At 32.8% G+C, this 26,691-nt stretch overlaps 5 protein-coding genes across 9 annotated transcripts; 4 read left to right on the forward strand and 1 right to left on the reverse strand.

The window, feature by feature from the left end:
* The first annotated feature begins 140 nt into the window (after positions 1-140).
* LOC128920284 (zinc finger protein weckle-like) lies at positions 141-2,431 on the forward strand. The gene is given in 4 exon segments (XM_054227343.1): positions 141-654; positions 717-1,664; positions 1,726-2,078; positions 2,142-2,431. Coding segments are annotated over 4 exon segments (1,623 nt in total). The 5' UTR covers positions 141-462; the 3' UTR covers positions 2,272-2,431.
* Positions 2,432-2,662: 231 nt separating this feature from the next.
* Positions 2,663-4,740, forward strand: LOC128920285 (zinc finger protein weckle-like). Its single transcript, XM_054227344.1, has 4 exons — positions 2,663-2,951; positions 3,031-3,978; positions 4,042-4,394; positions 4,459-4,740. The coding sequence occupies exons 1-4, from the start codon at positions 2,772-2,774 to the stop codon at positions 4,586-4,588; spliced, it is 1,611 nt and encodes a 536-aa protein (XP_054083319.1). The 5' UTR covers positions 2,663-2,771; the 3' UTR covers positions 4,589-4,740.
* Positions 4,741-4,911: 171 nt separating this feature from the next.
* LOC105219650 (zinc finger protein 85) lies at positions 4,912-7,593 on the forward strand. Its single transcript, XM_054227345.1, has 4 exons — positions 4,912-5,208; positions 5,270-6,208; positions 6,264-6,616; positions 6,681-7,593. The coding sequence occupies exons 1-4, from the start codon at positions 5,029-5,031 to the stop codon at positions 6,808-6,810; spliced, it is 1,602 nt and encodes a 533-aa protein (XP_054083320.1). The 5' UTR covers positions 4,912-5,028; the 3' UTR covers positions 6,811-7,593.
* A 338-nt stretch (positions 7,594-7,931) lies between these two features.
* LOC105219653 (dihydrolipoyllysine-residue acetyltransferase component of pyruvate dehydrogenase complex, mitochondrial) lies at positions 7,932-11,107 on the forward strand. Of its 5 annotated transcripts, XM_011195932.3 has the most exons (9): positions 7,932-8,054; positions 8,233-8,372; positions 9,147-9,331; positions 9,396-9,797; positions 9,899-10,125; positions 10,200-10,348; positions 10,414-10,613; positions 10,670-10,772; positions 10,839-11,107. In XM_011195932.3, the coding sequence occupies exons 2-9, from the start codon at positions 8,242-8,244 to the stop codon at positions 10,966-10,968; spliced, it is 1,527 nt and encodes a 508-aa protein (XP_011194234.1). In that variant the 5' UTR covers positions 7,932-8,054; positions 8,233-8,241; the 3' UTR covers positions 10,969-11,107. The 5 variants fall into 5 exon arrangements, with proteins under 5 accessions (XP_011194234.1, XP_011194235.1, XP_028901047.1 ...); XM_011195933.3 differs by having other exon boundaries at positions 8,004-8,372; positions 9,947-10,125; XM_029045214.2 differs by having other exon boundaries at positions 8,005-8,372; positions 9,396-9,701.
* Positions 11,108-12,116: 1,009 nt separating this feature from the next.
* On the reverse strand, positions 12,117-25,156 carry LOC105219654 (retinaldehyde-binding protein 1). The gene is made up of 4 exons (XM_011195935.3): positions 24,611-25,156; positions 24,047-24,313; positions 12,979-13,440; positions 12,117-12,616 (listed from the first exon to the last, which is right to left on the reverse strand). The coding sequence occupies exons 2-4, from the start codon at positions 24,281-24,283 to the stop codon at positions 12,434-12,436; spliced, it is 882 nt and encodes a 293-aa protein (XP_011194237.2). The 5' UTR covers positions 24,284-24,313; positions 24,611-25,156; the 3' UTR covers positions 12,117-12,433.
* Between the last annotated feature and the right edge of the window lie 1,535 nt (positions 25,157-26,691).

The following is a 26,691-nucleotide window of genomic DNA, read 5'->3' on the forward strand; positions in this document are numbered from 1 at the left end:
GAATAGTAGTGGGTATTTAAAACTACCAACTAAAATAATACACGATGAACTTATAAGCACAATAGCAGCTGAAGGAAAAATATGAATCAGCTGTGCTGCAATTTTTAGTTATACGTGTGTGTATATATATAAACAAACAGAGTGGAGAAATAGTAAAGAATATACAAATAAACAAAAAATTGTTTTATAAAAATTTTGCTAATAAAATTTCAATTGTTGAGTGAATATGGAATTTAGCACTTATTTTAATCAAAGTAATTTTCACATTCCCTTTTGTCACGTACTTCCAAAATACAACATTGAGTTCAGCAACAACAAATGTCAACATTCGTTTCCACATATCAATATTTATCACTATTTCCCTTTCATTATTCAATTATAAACAAAACAAAAGCAATTTGCTTACCATTGTAAATCTGTAAAATGTTTTAATATTTATAAACAAAATAAATAAAATTAATTATGTGTTCTAACATGACAAATACGTTTGAAAATTGCGAAGACATTTTTTCTGATGCCGAATGGCAATTTTGGTGTAGACTTTGTGCTAAAGACGATGTGCGAAATATAAATTTATACCCAGAACAAAACCAAACTACGAATCACACAAATGCCTCGCTCATAGATTTCATAGCGGAGTTTTTTAAAGTTCATGTAACTATTTAAATAATTAAATTGTTTTTGGAATAATTTCTGTATTCCTAAATCTTATTTAGATAAGGCAGCATGAGGATTTACCGCATTGGCTTTGTACACAATGCTATTCCCTGATCTCAACCTTGTCCAAATTCACAAATCAAGTAAACAGAGTACAAAGTATGTACAATGAAATACAAAGTACTGGCCAGAGCAAAGCGCTAGACTGCCGAAGTATGCGAGAACAGTGTAATTTACTTGAGTATGAAGTATTCGTGATTAACATATCGGATACCAAACCAACTATTGAAAATATTTTTGTACCCGATGCACCAGAAATAATCGAACCAAAGTCATTAGATGGTATTGTAAAGAGTGAAATAATAACGGATGAGATACAAGGTGGCATATTTCTAAAGGACGTCGATTTTACTAACGAGTACCAAGATCCCATTGGTGATACAGTTGAAAGTGCAACTAACGCACTACATAATGTTGAATATCTGAACAGTAGCGTAAAAAACAGTGCAACAGCAGAAACTAGCAAATTGTATATAAAACACAATCGGCTGAAAAGTAATAAAACTTCTTCAGATGAAGAAACAAAGGCCAACAAACACTACTGCAAGGAATGTGCATTACATTTCAAAAAAAGTAGCACTTATGTTGTACATATGCGGAAAAAACATGGCATGGAAACACCTACCAGTTGCATTACTTGTCCGCAATGTTCGAGGACTTTTAAATCGAGATTCAATTTGAATCGTCACATAAAAATACATCGACCTTTAGCGGAGAAGCGCATCTATCCATGTCCACAATGTGATCGAAAATTCCAAACTTAAGATTATGTGTTTCGACATGTTAAGTTTGTACATGAAGAAATACGTCCGTTCATTTGTGAAGAGTGTGGTGAAGGTACACATAATGAAACTACACTGCGTGAGCATATGCTCAAACATACCGACTATGCACCTTTTGAATGCGAGGTTTGTAAGAAAGGATTTAAAAGTCAAACACGTTTAAAGGTAAATGAAATATAAAATATTGTTGTTTATTCCTGAAGTATTATCAACATTTTTTTTGCAGAATCATATGGAGATGCACAGCGCACACAAACATATCTGCAGCGAATGTGGTTTGGAATTGAACTCGCGTGTAACGCTCAATCGTCATATGCTCGTACATTCTGATGAGATGCGTCATAAGTGCGACTATTGTGGGCGTGAATTCAAACGTGCGAAAACTTTAAAAACTCACTTGATACTACACAGTGGCTTGAAGCCATACTCATGTGACTTCTGCGATAAAACCTTTGCCAGTGGTTCCAACTGTCGTACACATAAAAGAAAGTCACATCCCGAAGAATTGGCGGCTTCAGAGGCTGCCGGTGAGAAGAAATTCACCAAAAATATTCCAAAATTAGCGGTTTTAAAGACAGTGTAAGTTTAAAAAATATGTTAATTTGTTAAGGAACGAAATACATTAAATTGCATCCATTCCAGTACGCGCACAGCTGAGAATCTACTACCAGTGGTATCTAAACAAAGTGGCAATTTTTCTTTTGGCAAGAAACCGAAACCAGCAGCTAGTTGTAAAGATGAAACACAACAATGTATAGAAAATAAAACATAAATATGTGCTATGACGGTCTCTACTTAGATAGTTGGATATATGTATGTATATAGAACCGATAAACATTTGTTGCGAAAAACTACGTTTATCAGTATTTGGTTAACTTTTTTAAATTATTGATATAAAATGTCCAATTAATAAAGTGCATATAAACAATGAACAGTTTTATTATTAATATAGTTTTTATTAACATATTTCGTTTGTTAATTTTAAAGTTATTGTCTATATATATATATATATATTTCTTAATAATAATTTATAAAATTAAATTTTACTTTAAATATATTTCCGCTAGTTACTAGCAATATAGAATATAGTACTTTTTTCCATTAGCGGGATTTTCTTATTCCCCTTTCTCGCATACTACCAAAATACAACATTGAGCAAAAGTTATTTGTCAAAACTTTCAATATAAATATCAAGATTTATCACTCGTATCACGTATAGAATATTTGTAAATTTATTTATGAACATAATTAAAACATATTACATGTTAAAATATGTCCAATACACTTGAGGATTGCAGAAGTAACTTTGCTGATGCCGAATGGCAATTTTGGTGTAGACTTTGTGCTAAAGACGATGTGCGAAATATAAATTTATACCCAGAACAAAACCAAACTACGAATCACACAAATGCCTCGCTCATAGATTTTATAGCGGAATTCTTTAAAGTTCATGTAACTATTTAAATAATTAAATTTTATTTAATTAATTAATTTTTTTTTAATAATTTCTGTATTCCTAAATCTTATTTAGATAAGGCAGCATGAGGATTTACCGCATTGGCTTTGTACACAATGCTATTCCCTGATCTCAACCTTGTCCAAATTCACAAATCAAGTAAACAGAGTACAAAGTATGTACAATGAAATACAAAGTACTGGCCAGAGCAAAGCGCTAGACTGCCGAAGTATGCGAGAACAGTGTAATTTACTTGAGTATGAAGTATTCGTGATTAACATATCGGATACCAAACCAACTATTGAAAATATTTTTGTACCCGATGCACCAGAAATAATCGAACCAAAGTCATTAGATGGTATTGTAAAAAGTGAAATAATAACGGATGAGATACCAGGTGGCATATTTCTAAAGGACGTTGATTTTAGTAACGAGTACCAAGATCCCATTGGAGATACAGTTGAAAGTGCAACTAACGCACTACATAATGTTGAATATCTGAACAGTAGCGTAAAAGACAGTACAACAGAAGTAACTAGCAAAGCGTATATAAAACACAATCGGCTGAAAACTAATACAAGTGTTTCAGATGGAGAAACAAAAGCCAACAAACACTACTGCAAGGAATGTGCATTACATTTCAAAAAAAGTAGCACTTATGTTGTACATATGCGGAAAAAACATGGCATGGAAACACCTACCAGTTGCATTACTTGTCCGCAATGTTCGAGGACTTTTAAATCGAGATTCAATTTGAATCGTCACATCAAAATACATCGACCTTTAGCGGAGAAGCGCATATATCCATGTCCACAATGTGATCGAAAATTCCAAACTAAAGATTATGTCTTTCGGCATGTTAAGTTTGTACATGAAGAAATACGTCCGTTCATTTGTGAAGAGTGTGGTGAAGGTACACATAATGAAACTACACTGCGTGAGCATATGCTCAAACATACCGACTATGCACCTTTTGAATGCGAGGTTTGTAAGAAAGGATTTAAAAGTCAAACACGTTTAAAGGTAAATAAAATATAAAATATTGTTGTTTATTCCTGAAGTATTATCAACATTTTTTTTTTGCAGAATCATATGGAGATGCACAGTGCACATAAACATATCTGCAGCGAATGTGGTTTGGAGTTGAACTCCCGTGTAACGCTCAATCGTCATATGCTCGTGCATTCTGATGAGATGCGTCATAAGTGCGACTATTGTGGGCGTGAATTCAAACGTGCGAAAACTTTAAAAACTCACTTGATACTACACAGTGGTTTAAAGCCATACTCATGTGACTTTTGCGACAAAACATTTGCCAACGGCTCCAATTGTCGTACTCACAAAAGAAAGTCACATCCCGAAGAGCTGGCGGCTTTGGAGGCTTCCGGAGAAAAGAAATTCACCAAAAATATTCCTAAATTAGCGGTTTTAAAGACAGTGTAAGTTTAAAAAATATGTGTATTCGTTAAGAAACAAAATTAACAAAACTTGTCTCCATTACAGTACGCGCACAGCTGAGAATCTACTACCAGTGGTATCTAAACAAAGTGGCAATTTTTCTTTTGGCAAGAAACCGAAACCAGCAGCTAGTTGTAAAGATGAAACACAACAATGTATAGAAAATAAAACATAAATATGTGCTATGACGGTCTCTACTTAGATAGTTGGATATATGTATATAGAACCGATAAAGGTTTGTTGCGAAAAACTACGTTTATCAGTGTTTGGTTAACTTTTTTAAATTATTGATATAAAATGTCCAATTAATAAAGTGCATATAAACAATGAACAGTTTTATTATTAACACAGTTTTTGATTAACATATTTCGTTTGTTAATTCTAAAGTTATTAAATTTGAACTTATTTCTAGTTACTAGCAATATAGAATATAGTACTTTTTCCATTAGCGGGATTTTCTTATTCCCCTTTCTCGCATACTACCAAAATACAACATTGAGCAAAAGTTATTTGTCAAAACCTTCAATGTAAATATCAAGATTTATCACTCTATCACGTATAAAATATTTGTAAATTTATTTATCAACATAATTAAAACATATTAAATGTTAAAATATGTCCAATACACTTGAGGATTGCAGAAGTAACTTTGCTGATGCCGAATGGCAATTTTGGTGTAGACTTTGTGCTAAAGACGATGTGCGAAATATAAATATATATCCAGAACAAAACCAAACTCCAATTCACACAAATGCTACGCTCATAGATTTCATAGCGGAGTTCTTTAAAGTTCATGTAACTATTTAAATAATTAAAATTTATGTAAATAATTTATGTATACTTATATCTTATTTAGATACGGCAGCATGAGGATTTACCACATTGGCTTTGTGCACAATGCTTTTCCTTGGTTTCATCTTTGTCCAAATTCACAAATCAAGTTAAGCAAGTACAAAATATGTACAATGAAATACAAAGTTCTGGTGCTAGAGAAGCGCTGGATTTTCGAGTTATACGCGAGAAGTATAATTTACTTGAGTATGAGTTATTTATGTTTAATATGTCAGATACAAAATCAGCTATTGAAAATATTTTTGTTGCTGATGCACCAGAAATAATTGAACATAAATCATTGGAGCATATAGTAAAGAGTGAAATAATATCGGACGAAATACAAGGTGGCATATTTCTGAATGACGTCGAATATAATAGTGAATTTCAAGATCCCATTGGTGATACAATTGAAAATGCTACTAACGAAGTAGAGAGTAGTAATAGTATGGATGACAGTGAAACTGAGGAAACTAGTAAAGAATGCAAAAAACGGCTGAAAAAGCATACAAATTCTTCGGCTCCAGAATCAAAAGCAACCAAATACTACTGCAACGAATGCGCACTACATTTCAAAAGAATTAGCAATTATGGCATACATATGAAGAAAAAACATGGTGTTGACATAGAACGGGATCCTCCAAGTTGCTTTTCTTGTCCCCAATGTGCCAGGACTTTCAAATCAAGATTCAAATTGAATCGTCACATTAAAATACATCGACCCTTAGCGGAGAAGCGTATATTTCCATGTCCACAATGTGATCGAAAATTCCAAACTAAAGATTATGTATTTCGACATATTAAATTCGTACATGAAGATATACGTCCATTTATTTGCGAGGAATGCGGTGAGTGTACACGCACGGAAACTACACTGCGTGAACATATGCTTATACATACCGACTATGCACCATTTGAATGTGAGATTTGTAAGAAAGGATTTAAAAATCAAGCACGTTTGAAGGTATGTAAGAAATGCGTAAGAAAGTATGTATAAAATATATATATTTCATTTACAGAATCATATGGAGATGCACAGCTCACACAAACATATCTGCAGTGAATGTGGTTTAGAATTGAACTCGCGTGTAACGCTCAATCGTCATATGCTTGTACATTCGGATGAGATGCGTCATAAGTGTGACTATTGTGGGCGTGAATTCAAACGTGCGAAAACTTTAAAAACTCACTTGATACTACACAGTGGTTTAAAGCCATACTCATGTGACTTTTGCGACAAAACATTTGCCAACGGCTCCAATTGTCGTACTCACAAAAGAAAGTCACATCCCGAAGAGCTGGCGGCTTTGGAGGCTTCCGGAGAAAAGAAATTCACCAAAAATATTCCTAAATTAGCGGTTTTAAAGACAGTGTAAGTTTAAAAAATATGTGTATTCGTTAAGGAACAAAATTAACAAAACTTGTCTCCATTACAGTACGCGCACAGCTGAGAATCTACTACCCGTGGTATCTAAACAAAGTGGGAATTTTTCTTTTGGCAAGAAACCGAAACCACCAGCTAGTTGTAAAGATGAAACGCAAAAATGTGCAGAAAATAATACATGAGTGTATTATAACGGTAAAAAAGCGAGAGCAGGAATTTCTTTATCATTATTCCATAGCTGCATGCTAGTGATTACCCTGGGTCGGCGAGCTGGTGTCTATAGGACAGACAATCGTTTGTATAATACAGAGAATCGTTATAGTTTAAAAACTGCATTCGATACCATTGTACGTATACACTTGGAACCCAAAGTGTGTTTTATGATCTAATAAATTGGGATTATATAATAACATTATATTTTGGCACACGATAATATGATTTCATACACTACAGATATTGAACGTTTCCTGTACAGGTATAAAATGAGTCAGTTGCACAAACGATTTAAATGTTTTATTTAAAAGCAGTACTTGAAACATGCCAAAATTGCAGTACTAATTATGTTTGCAGCTGCAAAAGAGCTTTAGTTTTACCAGAAATTAATAGAAAACTCGAACTAAATTACATACTAATGTATAAATATGCCTAATCATATTAATATAACCATAGTTTTAGTATATTGCACTAATTTAGCATTTTTATTGCATTATATTATAATAAATGCCAATCAGAAAACTGTTTGTTTATTTATCAAAAACTTTTGAAAGTCATTTGTCGCGTGGTTTCCAAGATTTAATTATGATTTCTAATTATATTTGTGATTGTGTGAAACACGTTGATAACGAGTGACCTTAACTAATATGCATGGAAAGTAATTAACAACCATATGCGCGAGGCACACTTTATCACTATATGCGTGATTTCAGAAGCGATTGATAAGAGCAACTAAATCATAGACATTAAATAGTCTGGCTTATGTTTAGTGTTTTTTTTTTAATAGCAGCTATCAATTTTTGTTTATAATTGTTTTTTTTTTTTAATTAGTGGTTCTTTAAATATTGCCATAAAATATAAATTTCAATCCCTTAATTATTGCTATAATTTCAAATAAATGTGCATAGCAGATTATATTCAACCGATATTATATTATGCAAAACTATATATTTCGTTATATATATGTTATATGTATTATTAAATTAATTAATTATTATTTGTTTTAATAAAACAAAAATATTAAAATATATTTAATAAGACCAATACGTCTAATTACAACAATGCATATTTCAATGTCATTGTACTTATTGGCAAATATTGGCAACTCTTTTTACCAACACTGCTGATAAATTTTCTAATTTGACGTTTCTCTGCACATTCTTGAAATTCAGTTCGATTCGATTTGCGGTGTGTATGTAACCTTCCTAGAAAGGTCGGTGTGTGTAGCGCAATTATTACTAAATTAATTTCGATCTAAAAAAACTGTTCAACAGTTCTTTTTGCAACGAATTTGTGCGGCTAAAAAGTGTGGAAACATTAGCTGTATTTCCTTTGAATTGATTTAAATATCGAAAGTTGTTCAACAATTTGTTTGCGTGTTAACTTTTTAGTGCGTCAAGATGTTGAGGACAATTGCAGCACGCAACGAACTCATAATGCTGCGTGGAACAGCGCTGGCACGAGCAAGACCAGCACGTGAAGCCGTACGTGTTATGGGCGCACAAACGGCCAGGAAGCTACAGACACTCAGGTGCGTCTCATTTAGTATATCAAACGGAGTTGGTGGTGCTCCAATGACGTTTTAAGGTTAGAAAGCTGATTGTGTAACGTCGGCTGATTTGTGCTAGTTTGCAAAAACCGAAAAAAATGTAGAGAATGTCAAATGCAAAATTGACATTCGCATAAATGAAATGAATTAATTAATATTTTGTGTGTTTTAAACTAATTAGAAAATAAATATAAGGAAATATGTGAATCTAGTTAGCAGTCGTTGGTGCAAGGTGTTTAAGTTAGTTTATTGCTACTAATTAATGTCGTCACGATGTGCTGCTGATAATAGCACACTCGAGTTTTTTTTCTACGTCAATAGTATACTTTTCATGCGTATGTGTCATATGTATGTATATATTTACATCTTATGATATAAACATTTAATTGTGGAATTTGTTTAGTTGCTTTTGTAGGGGTGAGTAAGTAAGGGAGCTTCTCAGCGTGTAGTTCTAAAATGATAAATATAATATATACACTCCAAAGAAAATATTTACTCTTACTTTTAATATACCTGATTATTATTAGAATGGAAAGTTTTTATTATAAGTAATAAAAAATTATATGGCTTATTTATATTTTTTATTTATTTTGAGTAAATAGAAATAGTAATATAATGAATATAAATATAATAATATATATATGTATATGCAATATATATATATGCAAATAAATTAATATAGATTATTAAAGTAAAGCTGTTTGAAATAATGCCCAAGTCAAATTTGTTATAAAAAAATCTTATATTTTTTCACAGGTTTGCACCCAAGAACCATGTGGCCACCGTGCCAAAGCCATTGGGCATGTGGAGTACGAATTTCGCACGAAACTACGCCGATCTACCGTCGCACATCAAAGTGCCACTACCGGCACTATCGCCCACTATGGAACAGGGTACCATTATTAGCTGGGAGAAAAAAGAGGGCGACAAATTGAACGAAGGTAAATACATAATTGTCAAGCAAGTGTATTTGTAGCAACAACATTAACACTTGAATACTTGCAGGTGATCTGTTGGCCGAAATCGAAACCGACAAGGCTACTATGGGCTTCGAAACACCAGAGGAGGGCTATTTGGCTAAAATTGTTATACCAGCTGGTACTAAGGATGTTGCCATCGGTAAATTGGTTTGCATTATTGTGCAAAATCAAGAAGATGTCGCCGCATTCAAGGACTTTGTCGACGATGCGCCAGCAGTGGCCAAACCTGCTGCCGCCGCCGCATCACCACCAGCAGCTGCTGCACCAGTAGCACCACCACCACCGCCACCAGCTGCTGCGCCAGCACCTGTAGCCGCCGCCCCTGTCGGTGGTAAGCCCTTGACAGCCGTTGAGCAACGCGGCGAACGTGTGTACGCCAGTCCAATGGCAAAGCGGCTGGCCGAAGCACAGAGTCTCCGATTGCAAGGTTTCGTTCACCAACATCCATTTGTTAAAAATCTAATACCGTGCTTGGTTGCTTACTAAACGGCTTTTGTTTTTTTTTTATATTGTACAACCCGCATGCAGGTAAAGGCAGTGGCATCTACGGCTCAATAAAATCTAGTGATCTTGCAGGCATGGCAGCAGCTGCACCAGCAGTCGGCGCACACGCAGCAGCCGCACCAGCTGCACCACAAGGAGGCTACATTGATATACCGGTTTCGAATGTACGCGGTGTGATTGCGAAGCGTCTCAAGGAGTCGAAACAGCAAATACCGCACTACTATGTGACCATGGAATGTCAAATGGACAATGTATGTTGTGGAGTGCAGTGTCATTTCTTACATAAATTATATTTATGTGAAATTATTTCTTTTTTATACGCCAGTTGCTGAAATTGCGTGAGAAGGTGAATAAGAAATATGAGAAACAGGGTGTACGTGTATCGGTCAATGATTTCATAATTAAAGCCACTGCCACGGCATGCCGCAAAGTGCCCGAATCCAATTCATATTGGATGGAGAGCGTGATAAGACAGTGAGTAGCATTGCCTTTGGCATGGATTATGTTTTTTCAGAAAAAAACTTTTACTTTCTTCACAGATTCGACAATGTTGATGTATCAATGGCTGTTTCCACCGATACTGGCCTAATTACGCCAATTGTTTTTGGTGCCGATCGCAAAGGTGTTGTTGATATTTCAAAAGAAACCAAATCATTAGCTGCCAAGGCCAGAGAGAATAAATTGAAGCCACAAGAATTCCAAGGCGGCACCGTTTGCGTATCCAATTTGGGCATGATGGGTGCGTACACCAAATACATTTTGATTTTGTAAATTTTTATTAAATTTGTTTTCTAGGCGTTTCACAATTCTGTGCCGTCATAAATCCGCCACAATCCTGCATTTTGGCAATTGGCGCCACCACAAAGAAGCTGATACTCGATCCCGATAGCCTTAAAGGGTAAGCTAGTATAGCTTTTAATATAAGAAATGCTTCTAATAATATTTAATTTTATAATTCTTATAGTTTCCGCGAAGTTAGCGTAATGAATGTGACTTTGAGTGCGGATCATAGGACTGTAGATGGCGCTGTTGCTGCCAAATGGCTGCAATACTTCCGTGACTTCATAGAGGATCCCCAAACAATGATTCTTTAAGCTTAGCACCAAAAAATATTACCTTCATAAATACACAGACACACCACCACCACCCACATACAGTTAAGCGTAATCCATTAAAATGACCAACGAATGTATAAAGTAGCTGTCAAAAAAAAAAAAAATAAAAGAAAAATAACGGCATAAGCGCACAACGCCGGCGGCCATCAGTAACATTCATATGACGTTGTGCGCAACATTTTGGTCCCCACAGCAGCTGAAGTGAAATGAAATTACCAACGTGGCAGGCTTTGTTATTGTTGTTGTGTGTGAAATCTACGCGCGTTTATGTGGAGTTGATTTTTTTGCTTTATTTTTAATTATTATTACTTAATTGGTTTTGAGAATCAGCTGATATGTGATTGATTAATTTAATTTAGTTCCGTTTTCTTTTGTTTTTATTTTTTGTTTTGCTAATTAAATTAGAAAGACAATTAATATAGTAGCAAAGAAAACACAAAAAATTTGTAAAATAGACTTGTTGGTGTACCACAAAGAAAAGCATGATATTGAAAATAGAGCAAAAGAACTGCCGTCTAAGATTCTATAGAAAATATATAAGTAATAGAAAGAAAAACATGTTTCTTCATTGCTTCACTAATCTTACTCATGTGTTACCATGTTACAATATAAGCGCCAAATCGGATGTTAAAATACATATATTTAAATATAATAAATCATTTGTCAATGTGAGATAAGGCGACAGTACAACAAATACATACAATATTACTTATATGCGACAGTCAGACGACATACGCGTATGTATTTATGACCATCACTATGCGTAAGCATGTGTATGAATGGAAGAATCGGCGCACGCATGCCGCGCATGTTTGGCTAATTGTAGGTTTATTGCATTATTGCTACAATTCTTTTCAAATAATTTATAAAATATTTTTAGTTTTTATTTTTCTTATTTTCTTTTCTTCTTTCTTACTTTCGTTTCGTGCATATTTAATATGAAAATATCAAATTATAAGTATATAAATATTCGTTATACGCGTATACTTGGTTCTTAAGGTAACTGGCAAGCCAGCATTGTTGTTGTAATTAAATTAAATAATGCAAATGTAGTGAAATGTATAAAAAACACACAGAAAAAGAGTATGAAGGGAAATACACAATTAGAGAAATGAAAGACGTCTGTCATTATTTTTAACACTTTTATTTACACTAAAATGTAGTGGTTTCATAAAAAAAATGGAATAATGCTTAGAAACTACAGGTGTGTGTAGGTGAAAGACGCGAGTTGCGAAAAAAAAGTCGGAAGTCGGCGTTTTATGTAACTTTTTTTCAACAAAAAAAAATTTGGATTTAATTTTTTTTGTTGTTTTTTTGGTTTTTTCTTTGTTCTTCAATAGACATGTGCATTTTGCTTTTCACACACACAGCGCGAAAACAGCGTGAGAGCGAAGGAATGTAGTACAGCCTTTGGTTCTGTAGCAATTTGTGTGCGCGCTCCACTTTACCACTTCGCCGGGCCCAGCTCAGACCACTCTTTAACGAAATCGGCGTGTTTCTCCAGCGCGGGGAACCAATCGGCACCGCCATAATCAATTTTCGGTTGTGTACCTTTGTAGTTTTCAGGCAGGATTTCGGGGGAGAGGAATTTCTGCAGTGACTTCATATCGCTGCCGTGGAAATGCATCTGTGGAATCAAAAAAAAAGAGAATTATTTAAATGAAATTGATTTGAGAATCAAGCAAACACTGTTCGGCGTTGGCTTCCTACAGATGCTCCTATGTAGCCGGAACGGACCTAGATTATACGTCCAAGGACTGTCAAACCGTCTCAAATTGTTCCCCAAAATTATTTCGGGAATGCTTTATGCCGCTACAATAACAACAACAATAATAACGTTGTCTTCCGCGCCCACGACAGACGGGTCTACGTACAGGAATGAAGCCGTATTTTTACCCAGCCAAGCACTGTCAACTTGACAGCATTTCTCAATATTATTTAGGCAATTTTTTCTGCCATTAAACCAACATCATGCACCCCCCTACTCACCCGCTTATTGAGCTTCTCGCGCACGAATGGCTTGAAGAGCGCCCACACCATTTTAAAGATGAATGGTTGTTTCACAAAATGCACCTCCTTCATGCGCAACGGCATCGCATCCTGTATGAAGGTGAGCAGACGTTTCGAGAAACTCGGCGACAAAGCTCTAACCTGTCGCATTGACAGCCCGTCAAAGTCCATTATGCAGACAACACCGCGCACTTGTGTTTCCGGTTCGAGCTGGGCGGCGATGTGCACCATATACAGCATACGGAAGACATCATCGGACGGTACCGAATTGGGATCCCATAATTCACCACAATTCACAATCATAACACGTCGTCCATGCTGATCGCAATTCTTCAACACATTCACAATGCCGTATTGTATGAATTTATCCTTGAGCTGTTCGATGAGCAGGCCATGGACGAGGGCGGCATTATCTTTGCGGAAGGCGGCGGTGGTGCGCATCTGGAATGGGGGAAATATTTGTATTTTAGAACTGGTATTTTATGAAGCGATATGTTTGAGTAGATATTGAAGAGGGTGTAGTATTAAAATTGGTCTCAACAAGGAGTTGGGTCAAGCCTTGGACGGAAGAAAGTAAAAATTTTAGGTTAGATTTTTTGAAATCAAGTGTTAAGTCAAGTACAAAAATAGTATTTATTTCTGAGTATTTGACTTATAAGAGTGGCAATAAGGTTTAATGATCTAGCAGCTTATGCAAGTTCAAGGAACTCGACAACTGTATAATAACAAAAATTCACAGGGTCCCGAAAATTTTTGGTGTATCAAAATTTTTTTTTTTATAAAAATAAATGTGTTTATTTCATTAATAATGTTTTAAAGTCCCTAAAACTTTCGGTATTCCGAAATTTCATAGGGTTTAATATTATTTTATTTTATATTTATACTCTCGCAACAAAGTTGCTACGAGAGTATTATAGTTTTGTCAACATAACGGTTGGTTGTAAGTCCTAAAACTAAACGGGTTAGATATAGGGTTATATAGATCAAAATGATCAAGGTGACGAGAAAAGTTCAAATCCGTCTGTCCGTCCGTCCGTGCAAGCTGTAACTTGAGTAAAAATTGAGATATCTTAATGAAACTTGGAAGACGTATTTCTTGGCACCATAAGAAGGTTAAGTTCGAAAATGGGCGTAATCAGACCACTGCCACGCCCACAAAATGGCGAAAACCGAAAACACTTAAAGTGCCATAACTAAGCTATAAATAAAGCTATGGAAATAAAATTCGGTGTGAAGGATCGCACTATGAAGGGGCATACGTGGATGTAATTGTTTTGGGGAAGTGGGCGTGGCCCCGCCCCTACTAAGTTGTTTGTACATATCTCGCAAACTACGAAAGCTATATCAAGGAAACTTTCTGTAGTCGTTTCTTTTAGGTACTACCTTATACAGTCCAAAAATGGGGAAAATCGGATTATAACCACGCCTACCTCCCATACAAAGGTGGGTTAACTCACTAACGAAAAACGCCAGAAATACTAAATTTCACATAAGAAATGGCTGATGGAAGCTGCACTCCGATTTTTTTTCAAAATGGAACATGGGCGTGGCATTGCCCACTTATGGGTCAACATATCTCAAGAACTACTCGACCGATTTCAATGAAACTTGGGTTGTAATAGTTTCCTTACATCCCAATGAGATGTTGTGAAAATAGGCCAAATCGCTTCACAGCCACGCCTACTTCCTATATACCAGAACTTTGAAAACAATCTGAATCGTTTAGATTACAATATATAAAGTAAGCATAAGTGAAGATATCGATGCAGAACTTTGCACAAATACTACGTTTATAGTGTGGCAGCCCCATTCTAAAAATCGCCGAGATCGGACCATAGGTTTTCAAGGCCCCATATATCGAACATGAGGACATCTGTGCTTCTAACCTAATATTAGGGTTTCCAACTTTCGATGGACTTTATATAATATATAAGACGAATATGTGGGTCAAATTGTGTATTATTAATATTAATAAAGTTAAATAAATAAATTGCGAGTGTATAAAATGTTCGGTTACACCCGAATTTAGCCCTTTCTTACTTGTTTTTTGTTTTTTGTTATTTTTTATATTAGTGATAAGAAACTATGAAGTTCAATAAATTTTCAGCATCTCGAGATTTATTTTTCAAAATCCCGAAAAAAAAATTAAATAAAATTATTATTTTTTTTTAATAATATTTTTTCTATAAATATAGATCGGGGCCTCGATATTCTATTAGATGTGTTAAAATAAACCCGTTAAAAATTGTTAAGGTCTTGATTTTTTATCGGGATCCCGAAATTTATATTTCAAAATCTTGAAAAAAATTTCACTAAAAAAAACTAAAATCATTTTTTTTCGTACTTAATATTAGTTATGGTTCGGGATCCCGTAACCTTATAGGGTTATAGGGATCCCGAAATCTATTTTTCCAAATCCCGAACAAAATTGTTCACTAAAATTATAAGTCTATAAAAAATGAAAAAAATTAAAATTAACTATAATTATTTTTTTTTTCGTAATAAACCTCTTTTATCTGAGTACTTAATATTAGTTATAGATCGGGATCCCGAAATTTTATTAGGTTTTTTAAAATAAATCTCAATATTTTTTTGTTATTTTTATATTACTGTTATAAACTCATAAGGTTTCAAAAATTATCGGGATCCCGAATTTTTTTTTCCAAAATCCCGAAAACAAAATTTCACTAAAAATTACTAAAATATTTTTTTTTTTGAAATTAAATTTATTTTTCAAATTAAAATTGTTATTTTTTTAATAATATTTTGTCTATAGATATAGATCGGGATCTCCATATCCTATTAGGTTTGTTAAAATGAATCCCCTTATTTTTTATGTTTTGTTTTTAGTGTTAAAAATTTTTAAGGTCTCAGTTTTTTTCGGGAACCCGAAATTAATTTTTCAAAGTCCCGAAAAAAAAATTTCACTGAAAATAATTAAAATTAGTTTTTTTTTCGAAATAAATTTTTTTCTGATTATTTAATATTAATTATGGACACACTAAATACATACATACAATACATGCTCTATCTTTTGACAGTTAATCTGCTCAATTAATGGTTCTATTGGCACTTTTTAGCAATTCACAGTTCATCTTCCTTGTATGTATGTATGTATGTATGTATGTATAATATATAAATCACTGCCTTGCCAATGGTTGTTTGCCTTGTCACAGGCAAGGCAATTGGCCTGCATTATGCAAGCGACAAAATGACACAACTAACTGATATGCACGGCGCTTCACTTCATACATACAGATGAAGTGGCAATCACCAACGGAATTTAGAATGATAATATTCTACATGCTTACGTACAAACATACATATATACAAAAGTACTGATATTTAATATGCAAATATGTATGTATAACGCGTGCAATCAAATCCGCTTGAAGCATACGTACGAGCGAGAGTTTATGCTATTTTTGCTAGACAAAAAAGCAAATACAACAAAACGCTTTAATTGAGGTCTTGGTCAAGAACAATACAGAGTATGACGTTTACTATAGATAGTTATATTTGTATGAATGATTAGCTTCCGCGCAGACGCAACGCCGAATTAACGGCTTTGAGACACTTCCGCGCACTTAGTCGCATGCATACATACATACGAGTACAAACAGCGTTGTGAATTTGCGTGAAAACGGTAAAAAATTTGGTTTAACCTTTTGTATGTATGTATGTATGTATGTATGAGTGTATATATAGCATATAATATAATATGGCCAACCGTCACATTTAATTGTTGGCAAAGAAGCTGGTAATTGATGGCCCATATATGGGGGCCATACACTTATTTACATACATATGAATGTATGTGTGTATGTATAAAGGCCAAAAATTGTGTTATCAAAATATTTATGACACGCAATACTTATATGCCTGTATACCATACGTACGCTTGCGGTCAATGGTCAATGGCTAATTACTTTTTTTTTAATTTTATTTTTGGTTTTAGTACACCTTGGTCAGCTTTGATGTATTATCCATCGGCGCACTTTAACTAATATATATTTACGAGTATGTATGTATGTTTGTAATTTTATTATCGCGTCGTAAACCGTCTTTGGTGAGCCGCCGCGTTAGCGGGTTACGCGCTAATAAAGCTTTCGATATCATGCAATTCATAAGCGTCTAATGTGCTTATGATACATATTTATTATGCTCATATATACATATGTATGTATGTACGTATTTATTTATATATATAAAATATATTTAGATTAACGGCGCATTAAACTCTGTACACGACACCCTTTAACTGTTATGACCCTTACTTTAGCAGTTAAACGCTCTAAATTCATATAACTATGGGTCTTACATAATACTATAAGGAGCGCTAGCGGTCATGGGCTTTTTATACCCTGAACAGGGTATATTAAGTTTGTTACCAAGTTTGTAACACCCAGAAGGAAGCGTCGGAGTATATGTATAAATGATCAGTATGTTGAACTGAGTCGATTTAGCCATGTCCGTCTGTCTGTCTGTCCGTCCGTCTGTCTGTATATATACGAACTAGTCCTTCATTTTTTAAGATATCGTTTTGAAATGTTGCAGATGTTATTTTCTCTTCAAGAAGCTGCTTATTTGTCGGAACTGCCGATATCGGACCACTATATCATATAGCTGCCATACAAAGTGAATGATCAGAATTATGGGCTTGTATGGAAAACTTCTGCATTTTACTACATATCTTCACAGAATTTGGTGTGAGTTATTGCTCATAGAAATAATTTAATCTCCGAAAAAATTGTTCAGATCGGTTCACTATAGCATATAGCTGCCATACAAACCGAACGATCGAAAACAATGGCTTGTATGGAAAATTTTCGCATTTGACGTGGTATCTTCACGAAATTTGGTGTGAGTTTTTACTCATAGAAATAATTTAATCTCCGAAAAAATCGTTCAGATCGGTTCACTATAGCATATAGCTGCCATACAAACCGAACGATCGGAATCATTGGCTTGTATGGAAAATTTTCGCATTTGACGTGGTATCTTCACGAAATTTGACATGTATTACTGCTTAAGGTAATAATATAATCTCCGAATAAATTGTTCAGATCGGTTAACTATATAACCTTAATGTTTGTAGCAAACAACCCGGCTAAAAAGAATTAGTAAAATGTTTTCCTTTTTTTACTTACTTTTTCTTACGTCTTTAGATTTGCTTAAACGCATAGTTACTAAAAGATATGCACCTGTGAAGGGTATATTAGCTTCGGTACAGCCGCAGTTAATGCTTTTTCTTGCTTGATTTTTCATAAGTGCAGTGGTAGCGTAATATGTTAAATATACTCAAACGATTCTTTGAAATCAGCGCAAGTTGAGTTCGTTTCCCACCAAAATTAAATGTTCTATAGTATTCTTTGGCTTCGTCTAAAAATCCGAATTTATTATAATAACTTCCTCTTTTTCATCGAATCTCAGTGCGGGTTAAACCCCACCAATGGTAGATCACTTCATATTTCACACTTATTAGGTAGGTTTACTACTACTCAAAGTAAATCTTTGAAAGCAATTAGCCAATGATAGATTGTAAACAAAGATCGGTAAAATCTATTCGACAGGTTTTACAGTTCGGTTTATACTTCGTTATGTAAGTCTTAAAACAACCAGATCCACTTGAGAAGTATGACATCTAGTAATCTATATCACTAGGAGATCATTGTAGATGGAATGAAGTTAATATAATTCTGCATTACTTTGGGTTTTATTACACTAAGTTCTGTCGTTTATTTCGTTACTGACTCAGGCTGAGCTAGTGTTTACACTTCAACGAGAAATTGATCGATCGACCTCAAATTGAAACTGAGTATTGTTGAAAATATTTACTATACAATAACCACAATTATATATTTTTGTAAAAATAATTCTTAAAAGATATTATGTCCGAAAAACTTCGAAACATTCGGTCGACTACTTTCTTAAAAAAAAATACACGAAAATCGCCTAATTTTTCATGGGATGCACTGGTCCCTTAAGGAACTGGGACTTTTAATATCTAATTGCCGAAGTTATGGAAAAGTTCTCACTATTTTATAACATAATCCAGTTTTCCCGTTCACAATCATAACAACTTCAGATATTGATTTCTAATTTCTGTTATTTTAGAATTACAAGGAGATCCCGAAATTGTTTTGGAAATTTAAAAGGGACTGTTAACTGGGACTAAAATTATATCGTATATAAAATTGAGTACAATTTTCGAAATGTTATTAAATAACGGTAACATTTATTTTTTAAGATTGTTCGACGATTTTTGTTTAGCTATTAGGCCTACAACTTTGCTTGCACCGTTTTTTTGTAAATTTAAGTTTTTTTTTGTATAAAAACGGTTACAAATGTCGATGAGCCTCAGCCGCACTTTTCTTGAAATTATAAAAGAAAAGCAAAAAGTGACATTTTCAGTTAAGAATAAGTTTGGGATGCAAACAGATCTCTACAAATATTTTGTTGGCTTAATGTTGACACAAATGTCTAAGATCGATATAAAACGATTTAATCGATTTAATCGACCAGTGCTTGACTCTAGAGTCATCTATTGGAAAACGGCGGAAGCAAAGTTGTAGACCTAATATTAATATGAATCTTTGAATTCAGTAATCAATTTTACATTGCATTTGAACTAGTTTTTAGAAAAATAAATAATTATTTGTACCTCAATTACAACCCAAACATTTAAATAAATAAAATTTTTGCGAATTTTTCAACCACTCTACATACATATGTACCCCTGCCCCTTGCTAACACAACCTCTTAAAATCTTGCAATACCATGGTACTTAAATAATGAATTATCAATGCGATTACTTAGTTGCTCAAATCAACTGACAAACATTCCGTGCACGTAATTCACGCAGCAAATGCAGTACGTACACACATACTCGTACTTATAAGTATATAAATACATACATACATACACATACGTATTTTTGTATAAAAACGAACTCAATAACCTCAGCTTGAAACTGTTTATTAGCAAAATTCGATCGTGTTGAATACTAGACGTACTTAACAACAAGATGTTTTTCAAAGATTAATAAGTTTTGTCAACCCATATTTCGTACATATGTATATATGTATTATACAAATATATTTATGTATGTGCGAGTATAATTCTAATTGAAAATCGCAATGATTAATACAAACATTTATATATAATATTTAGTATAATGCAATAATCAGCAAGTACTTTGAACGTAATGCTCTAATAAAAATTTGTAAATATATTAATTAATATATTTATGCCGTTATTTTATATAAGAATAAGCAATAAAATTGTTTTTTTTTCCTTTTTCTCATATTGAATTCCCATAAGCTTATATATAGTTAATCTAGATAATTTAAAGAAGAAGTGGTTTTAACTCGAAATGCGGACAGCAAGAGCTTTGCGGAATTATTTTTTGCTATAAATATTTTTATTTTTATTTTTTGCATTGATACCCTTTAGGAAAAATATGGCATAAAAATCTGCTAAATATTTAATTCCGTTTCTTTGGATACTTTTAGTGTATATATTTAATAAATGACATATTCTACAAAATAAAGGGACTCCGAACCTCAATCAAATTTTATGAAAATCTCTTTATGGTCAAAATACACTTGTTGGCTTTCAGAAAATACATAATTTCTATAATTTTAGATCTAAAAGTGTACTTCCTTTAAACCAAGTAAAATTCCTACAGGGATGACTATATACATATGTATATATTCCATATGTAATTAAAACAAAGTAAACAATAATAAATATAAATAATATTTTTATATTACAATTCACCAGCTTATCAGTTTATATTACACATGCGGCAGTAATCAAGGAAGAAAAAACTGTACAGCAGATTTGTTTAAAAGCTGAAAAATTGATTGGAAAATTACTGTTATCGTAGCCTACAGACCTGAAGACACGCTTCGCCGTTGCTGTTTACTTTTGATTTGCTTATGTAGAAGATCTTCCATTTCAATTAACAATACCGACTGTGTTCCGAGCTGATCGCTACATTATCTATAGACTGACAGACGGACAGATAACCCTTTAAACTTATTTATATATTTTTGTTTCGTTTAATACTTTACATGTTTTTGGAGTCTTTTGCTATACTAAAAGCTACGTAAGATGATAAAGCTAGTTCCTTGATCTCTCAAATATTATGATTTATTATTAAAAAACGTTTATTTATCAGCATCAATGTATATGTATATAGAGTAAAAGAATTGGGTTAAATAAATATATAAATGGATCCGGGATAAAGGTATTAAAGGCTAATTAGTCATAAAATGGAAACATTTTGGAACAGCAAAGCAATATTGACATTAAAATTATTTTTTGTGAAAATGATCTATTGTTTTTATATTTTACAAAAGAAAGTGATAAGGAAATTTTATAAAAAAAAAATAGAAAGAGGAAGCAAAAGAAAATAAATAAATAAAAGCAAATAATCTTAAAAAAAAAATAATTACTATTTAAATAAAGTAATAAAATAATAATAATTAAATTAATAATTCAAATACTACAAAAGGCTAGTTTAAGAATAATTGGTAACTTAAAACAATAATATATATGTATACATTTAACTGATTGAAAATAAACTATAACAAAATATGAAAAAATAAATATTTTAATAATTCAATCAATATTATATTATATATTTTTACTTAAAAAATAATGAAGTTAACATATGAATTACAAAAAAGATACTTCTAAAGAAAATAAATAAATAATTAAAACATAAAACAGTAAAATATATTGCGTAAATAATAAATTAAATAGAAATTATAGAAAAAACCTAAATTGCAAATAAAAAATGTATGTTTTTTTTTCAAATAATATATAATATGTATTTTTTCTATAATTTCTATTTAATTTATTATTTAAAATAAATATATTATAAAACATCATTTACATACATTTTAAAAAATTTTAAAAAAGTTAAGAAAAATATATTAAAAAAAAATAATATACAATTAAAAAGGAAAAATGTTGATTATTTATATAATGTAACAACTTCCGCAAAATGTCATCCAAAAAAGACTACTTTATATGAAAATAAAATAAAAGAATATATAAAATATGATATATAAATTATTTTACATTTTTAACTTTTTTTGCTCTTAATAATTACAGATAACATTACAAAATTAAAAATTAAATTAAATTCAAATAAAATAAAATAAAATAAGATAAAAAAATAAAAAAATAAAATAAAATAAAATAAAATAAAAAAATAATAAAAAAATCAAATAAAATAAATAAATAAATAAAAAAATAAATGATTGTCTTATGAAATAGTGCAATATATTTAAAATATTATAAATCCGTCCATCAGACCACGTTAGTACGAATGACAAGCTTTAATCGCATTTATCTAAAAACTCAATTTTTCAATTCAATTTAAATTTTTTTTATCGTATCGGTGGACACGACATCTCAAAAATTTGCTACAACTTTGCTTCCGCCGTTTTCCAATAGATGTCTCTAGGGTCAAGCACTGGTCGATTAAATCGATTAAATCATTTTATATCGATCTTGGACATTTGTGCCAACATTAACCCAACAAAATATTTGCAGAGATCTGTGTGCATCCCAAACTTATTCTCAACTGTCAAAATGTCACTTTTTGAGCCGAATTCTCGACATTTGCATGAAATACGCATGCTGCCAGAAAGATGGTCAAAAGTAGTAGCTAGCGACGGCCAATATTTTGAATAACATTTTAGTAACCGTTTTTATACAAAAAAAGCCTTAAATTTACAAAAAAACGGCGGAAGCAAAGTTGTAAACCAATATGAAGCAATTTTGTTCAAGTTTTGCACACATCTTTGGAATAACATTATCTAGTTAATGAACGAAAGATTTTTTATATTGTTATTATTTTTTTTCGAGCCAAAATATATGGCGAAAATTTGACCAAAAAAAAGATTTTTGGTTAAAAGTCTGTCTAAATTTCATTATATTATTTTTCCATCATTTCGTTCATTAACTAGATTTATCCATATACTATCGAAATATTTTTAGTTTCTTTATTATGGATGAACCAATCATGAGTTATGATGTCCATCTCAAATCCTTTTTTTTTGGACACGTCATGGGCGATGAGGTGCCAACGGCTGTGTTTTCGGAATTTTTTAATAAAAATTTCACACAATACTTTTTAAACATATATCTTCGATCTTGAATTGTTTAAATGAAATATATGATTGTATATATTTAAAAAAAAATTGTAAAAATATCCTTGTTTTTAGCCTATGAAACCCTTAAGCGTCTTAGTGAGAGAATATTAAGAATATAGTAAAGCTCAGTTCTTGGAGAGTGGCGAATCGAAAAAAACTGGTACAAACTGGCATAAACAGACCAGACGAAATAGAATAGCAAGTAGTTGTATCACTTGAAGGAGGTGTTTACAAATTCTTGGTTTTTGCATTCAACTATATAACTTTGTTGTTGCGTTTACACTTAAATTGTTTAACAAATGAGCTGAGTTCTAAACTTCCTCTATGGATATATTAAACAAAAATCGCAATTTTAAGTTTAATTTACACACTTTCGTCGCACACTGTACATACATATGTATATACATATATGTTCGAGTATGTTTTAGTAACGTATTAATTGTCATTCAAAGAAAATGTTAAGTATAACAAAATATACGATGCTATGCAATGCACATGTACGAGTATATATACTCTGCTTTTGTGCCTTAAACTTGCTGAGTTATCAGCCGTCACCTTCGTATGCCAACGAGAACTACTTAGTATGTACGCACATGCGCCCGGTTTAGTATAGTACACTAGTATAACGTTTACCAAAAAATTTGCATATTTTTAATTTCGGCATTTCTGTGATTTATTATGCTTGACAATTGTTTTTGCCACACAATTGAAAAGTAATGTATTATGTATTTTAATTCTGTTTTTGCTTCTAGTTGATTGTTCTTTTGCACCGCCAGCTCACTACTTAGCACAGAACGCACTGTCCTTAAAGTTTTTGGGTTTTTTTTGATTTTTTTTTGGGATTTTTTTTTTTTTTGGTTTTTCACTTGACCTACCTTCTCGAGCGCACTCTGTGGATAGAAATGGCAAGCGCGTAGGAATATCACTAGAAACTCATCGTCATCCTTGTAATGTATATCGTTGGCGGCGTGCAGCAGTTCGCGCAACTCCTTGATCGCGGCCTCTTTAACTTCGGGCGTTTCGCGCAGTTCGTTTTTGGCGATCTCTATCGTTTCGGGTTGCAAGTAATCAATGCGTATATTGAACGCTTCCTCGTTGTTCACGTTCGACATGTTCTGTTTGTGTTGCTGGTGGGTGGGTAACTGCGGAGAATCGGAAATTTTTTTTATTATGAACGCAGAGTTGTTTATTTTTTAATTTTTATAGCGCACGCACGACGTTGCAGTAAGCAAATTTATTATTCAAAATGCACGATGCAAGTTGGAAAATTAATTGAATTATTAAAATTTGTCTCTAATCATCAAGATGGAGTCACTCAAATGCATGCGTTTTGAAGATCGTCCATAATTTGTTTACGGAAACGTTACAACTGCGGATCACTTTAATCAAAAGCGTGCGTGTTATTGCGTATTTGTTCAGCGTGTGCAAAAAGTAATCACCTGTAATTTTAAATAATTTTCGTTTGTTTTTTGCGCACTCTTTCTTCTAAGTTAGTACACTCCAATTGATGTCTTTTCAAATTCAACGGTTAAACGATACTCAACAAGTATGGCGTATTCACACACTTCCACATCCGACAGCACATTTGAGTCAACTGAATTTTACTTTGCTATTTGGGAGCCTTGCAAGTTCGCTTCGCTTCGCGCTGATGTACATATGTTAAAAGACGATCAACGATCGACGTTCAAGCGGCGCCGTCGTCTGCCGCGCAGCATAACTGACTGACGCGCTGCTTAGTTAAACGCTATGCGCGTTTATTGTTGTTGATAACAATGTCGCGTTGATCGCTGCTCTTTTAGGCGCCCGGTCTTAGAGGCGTTGAACGCCGAATTTTTCACTGATAGCGGCTAGAGCGTAGTGTTAAGTTATTGACGCGCTCGAATTGGTTCTGCTGTTAGTAGTTGTGCTTACTAAGTAATAACCCAGTGAGCCAGCGGCGATAAATTGTTTAATTTAGACTTTAAGAATTTATTATTTCAACGAAACAATCAAATTTATTTGAAATTTAAATAAAACAGGCAATTTTATATAAAAAAATACCGAAAATATTATTGACAAACAAATAAACAATAGACGTGAAAGGTTATTCATATTCGGCAAAATAATAATTTTCAAAACTATTGTGAATGTTTCAAAACTATTGTCGAATAAATTACAAAAAAATTGTTTTCTGATCTATTAGTCTTTTGAGATACTCAAATCACTGAATCCTATGCTTCAATGGTGATATATACATTTATATGATCCCTCGGGACAGTACAAAATTTTGTAAGAACTTATAATATGTGGTAAAATTCGATTCGAATCGAATCATTCAATTCCAATTTATATAATACATCTGAAACCATTTCGAATGATTCGAATCTTGCAATCGTGTTACAGGGTATGGGTAGATTTTGTCAGTAATTTACTGATCCTTATACGAGGTGTGTTCAAAAAATAACGGGAGTTTACATCGAATATATATAGGCTGGGTCATCGTTACTTCAGGGGAATTGATATCAAAATAATAAAAAAATAAAATTTTGACAATTGGAGATTTAAAAATTCCCGTTATTTTTTGAACACACCTCGCAGAAGACACTCCAAGGTTTATAATATACAAATTAATTATTTGATTTCCTTCTATAAAAGAATTCTGTAACAGTTTCAAATCACTCCAAATTCGAGTTTTGGAATTTTTTGACAGCATAAAATAGGTGGTAAGGAGATATGGGTATATTCCGTCAGTAATATAGTTTTTTAATAAATAAAATAGTTTAACAAACTTACCGAAATTGTTTCTGTTTTCATTGTAGATTTCTTTTGAAACATCCATAATTTCTGGTATTCGATTTCAGTTCTTATCTGAAATAAAAATTAGATACTTAATTATACATAGAATTTTTAATGCAATATTAATTACTTACATTTAGCCAGCGCTTAATGGATTTAATATGCGCAAATTTAGAGATAACACTGTCAATTTTAGCAAATATTTATATCCCCTAATTTCGCAAATAATTTGATCCAGTATCTTTGATGTAATCAGATGAACAAATTTCTCACAAGTTATTTCTTGATAAATATGACGTATGTATATCCTTTTCTTCGATTAGCATGACTTCGAATATGTTGAGTCATAAAAATGCTTACATATGATGCACTCATCCCAATTCTACGATTACCAGGAACGCGACAATTTGGTAAATTGCTCATAAAATGTATCTATTTTTTTTATAACGAATCAAGCAACCACAGATCGTGACTTAATTTAAAAACAAGCAGTCAATTAACACGTCCTTAAAACATTTATATAGTAATCGATTAGAATTATACCGAAAAATAATGAGCTGTTTAATTTGTTGTCTAATTTTTACATGAACGTGTTCATTGTTAGACTTAGGTTAGGTTAGGTTAAGTGGCTGTCAAATGACGCACCTAGGCCTTTGCGAGGCCCATTGTGTTACCACTGGGATTGAGATTCTCACACTATCGAGTCATCATTGAACCACCCTGTTGTCCTGACAAAGTGAAAAAG

Source organism: Zeugodacus cucurbitae, chromosome 3, assembly GCF_028554725.1.
Source record: "Zeugodacus cucurbitae isolate PBARC_wt_2022May chromosome 3, idZeuCucr1.2, whole genome shotgun sequence".
NCBI classification, from domain to species: domain Eukaryota; kingdom Metazoa; phylum Arthropoda; class Insecta; order Diptera; family Tephritidae; genus Zeugodacus; species Zeugodacus cucurbitae.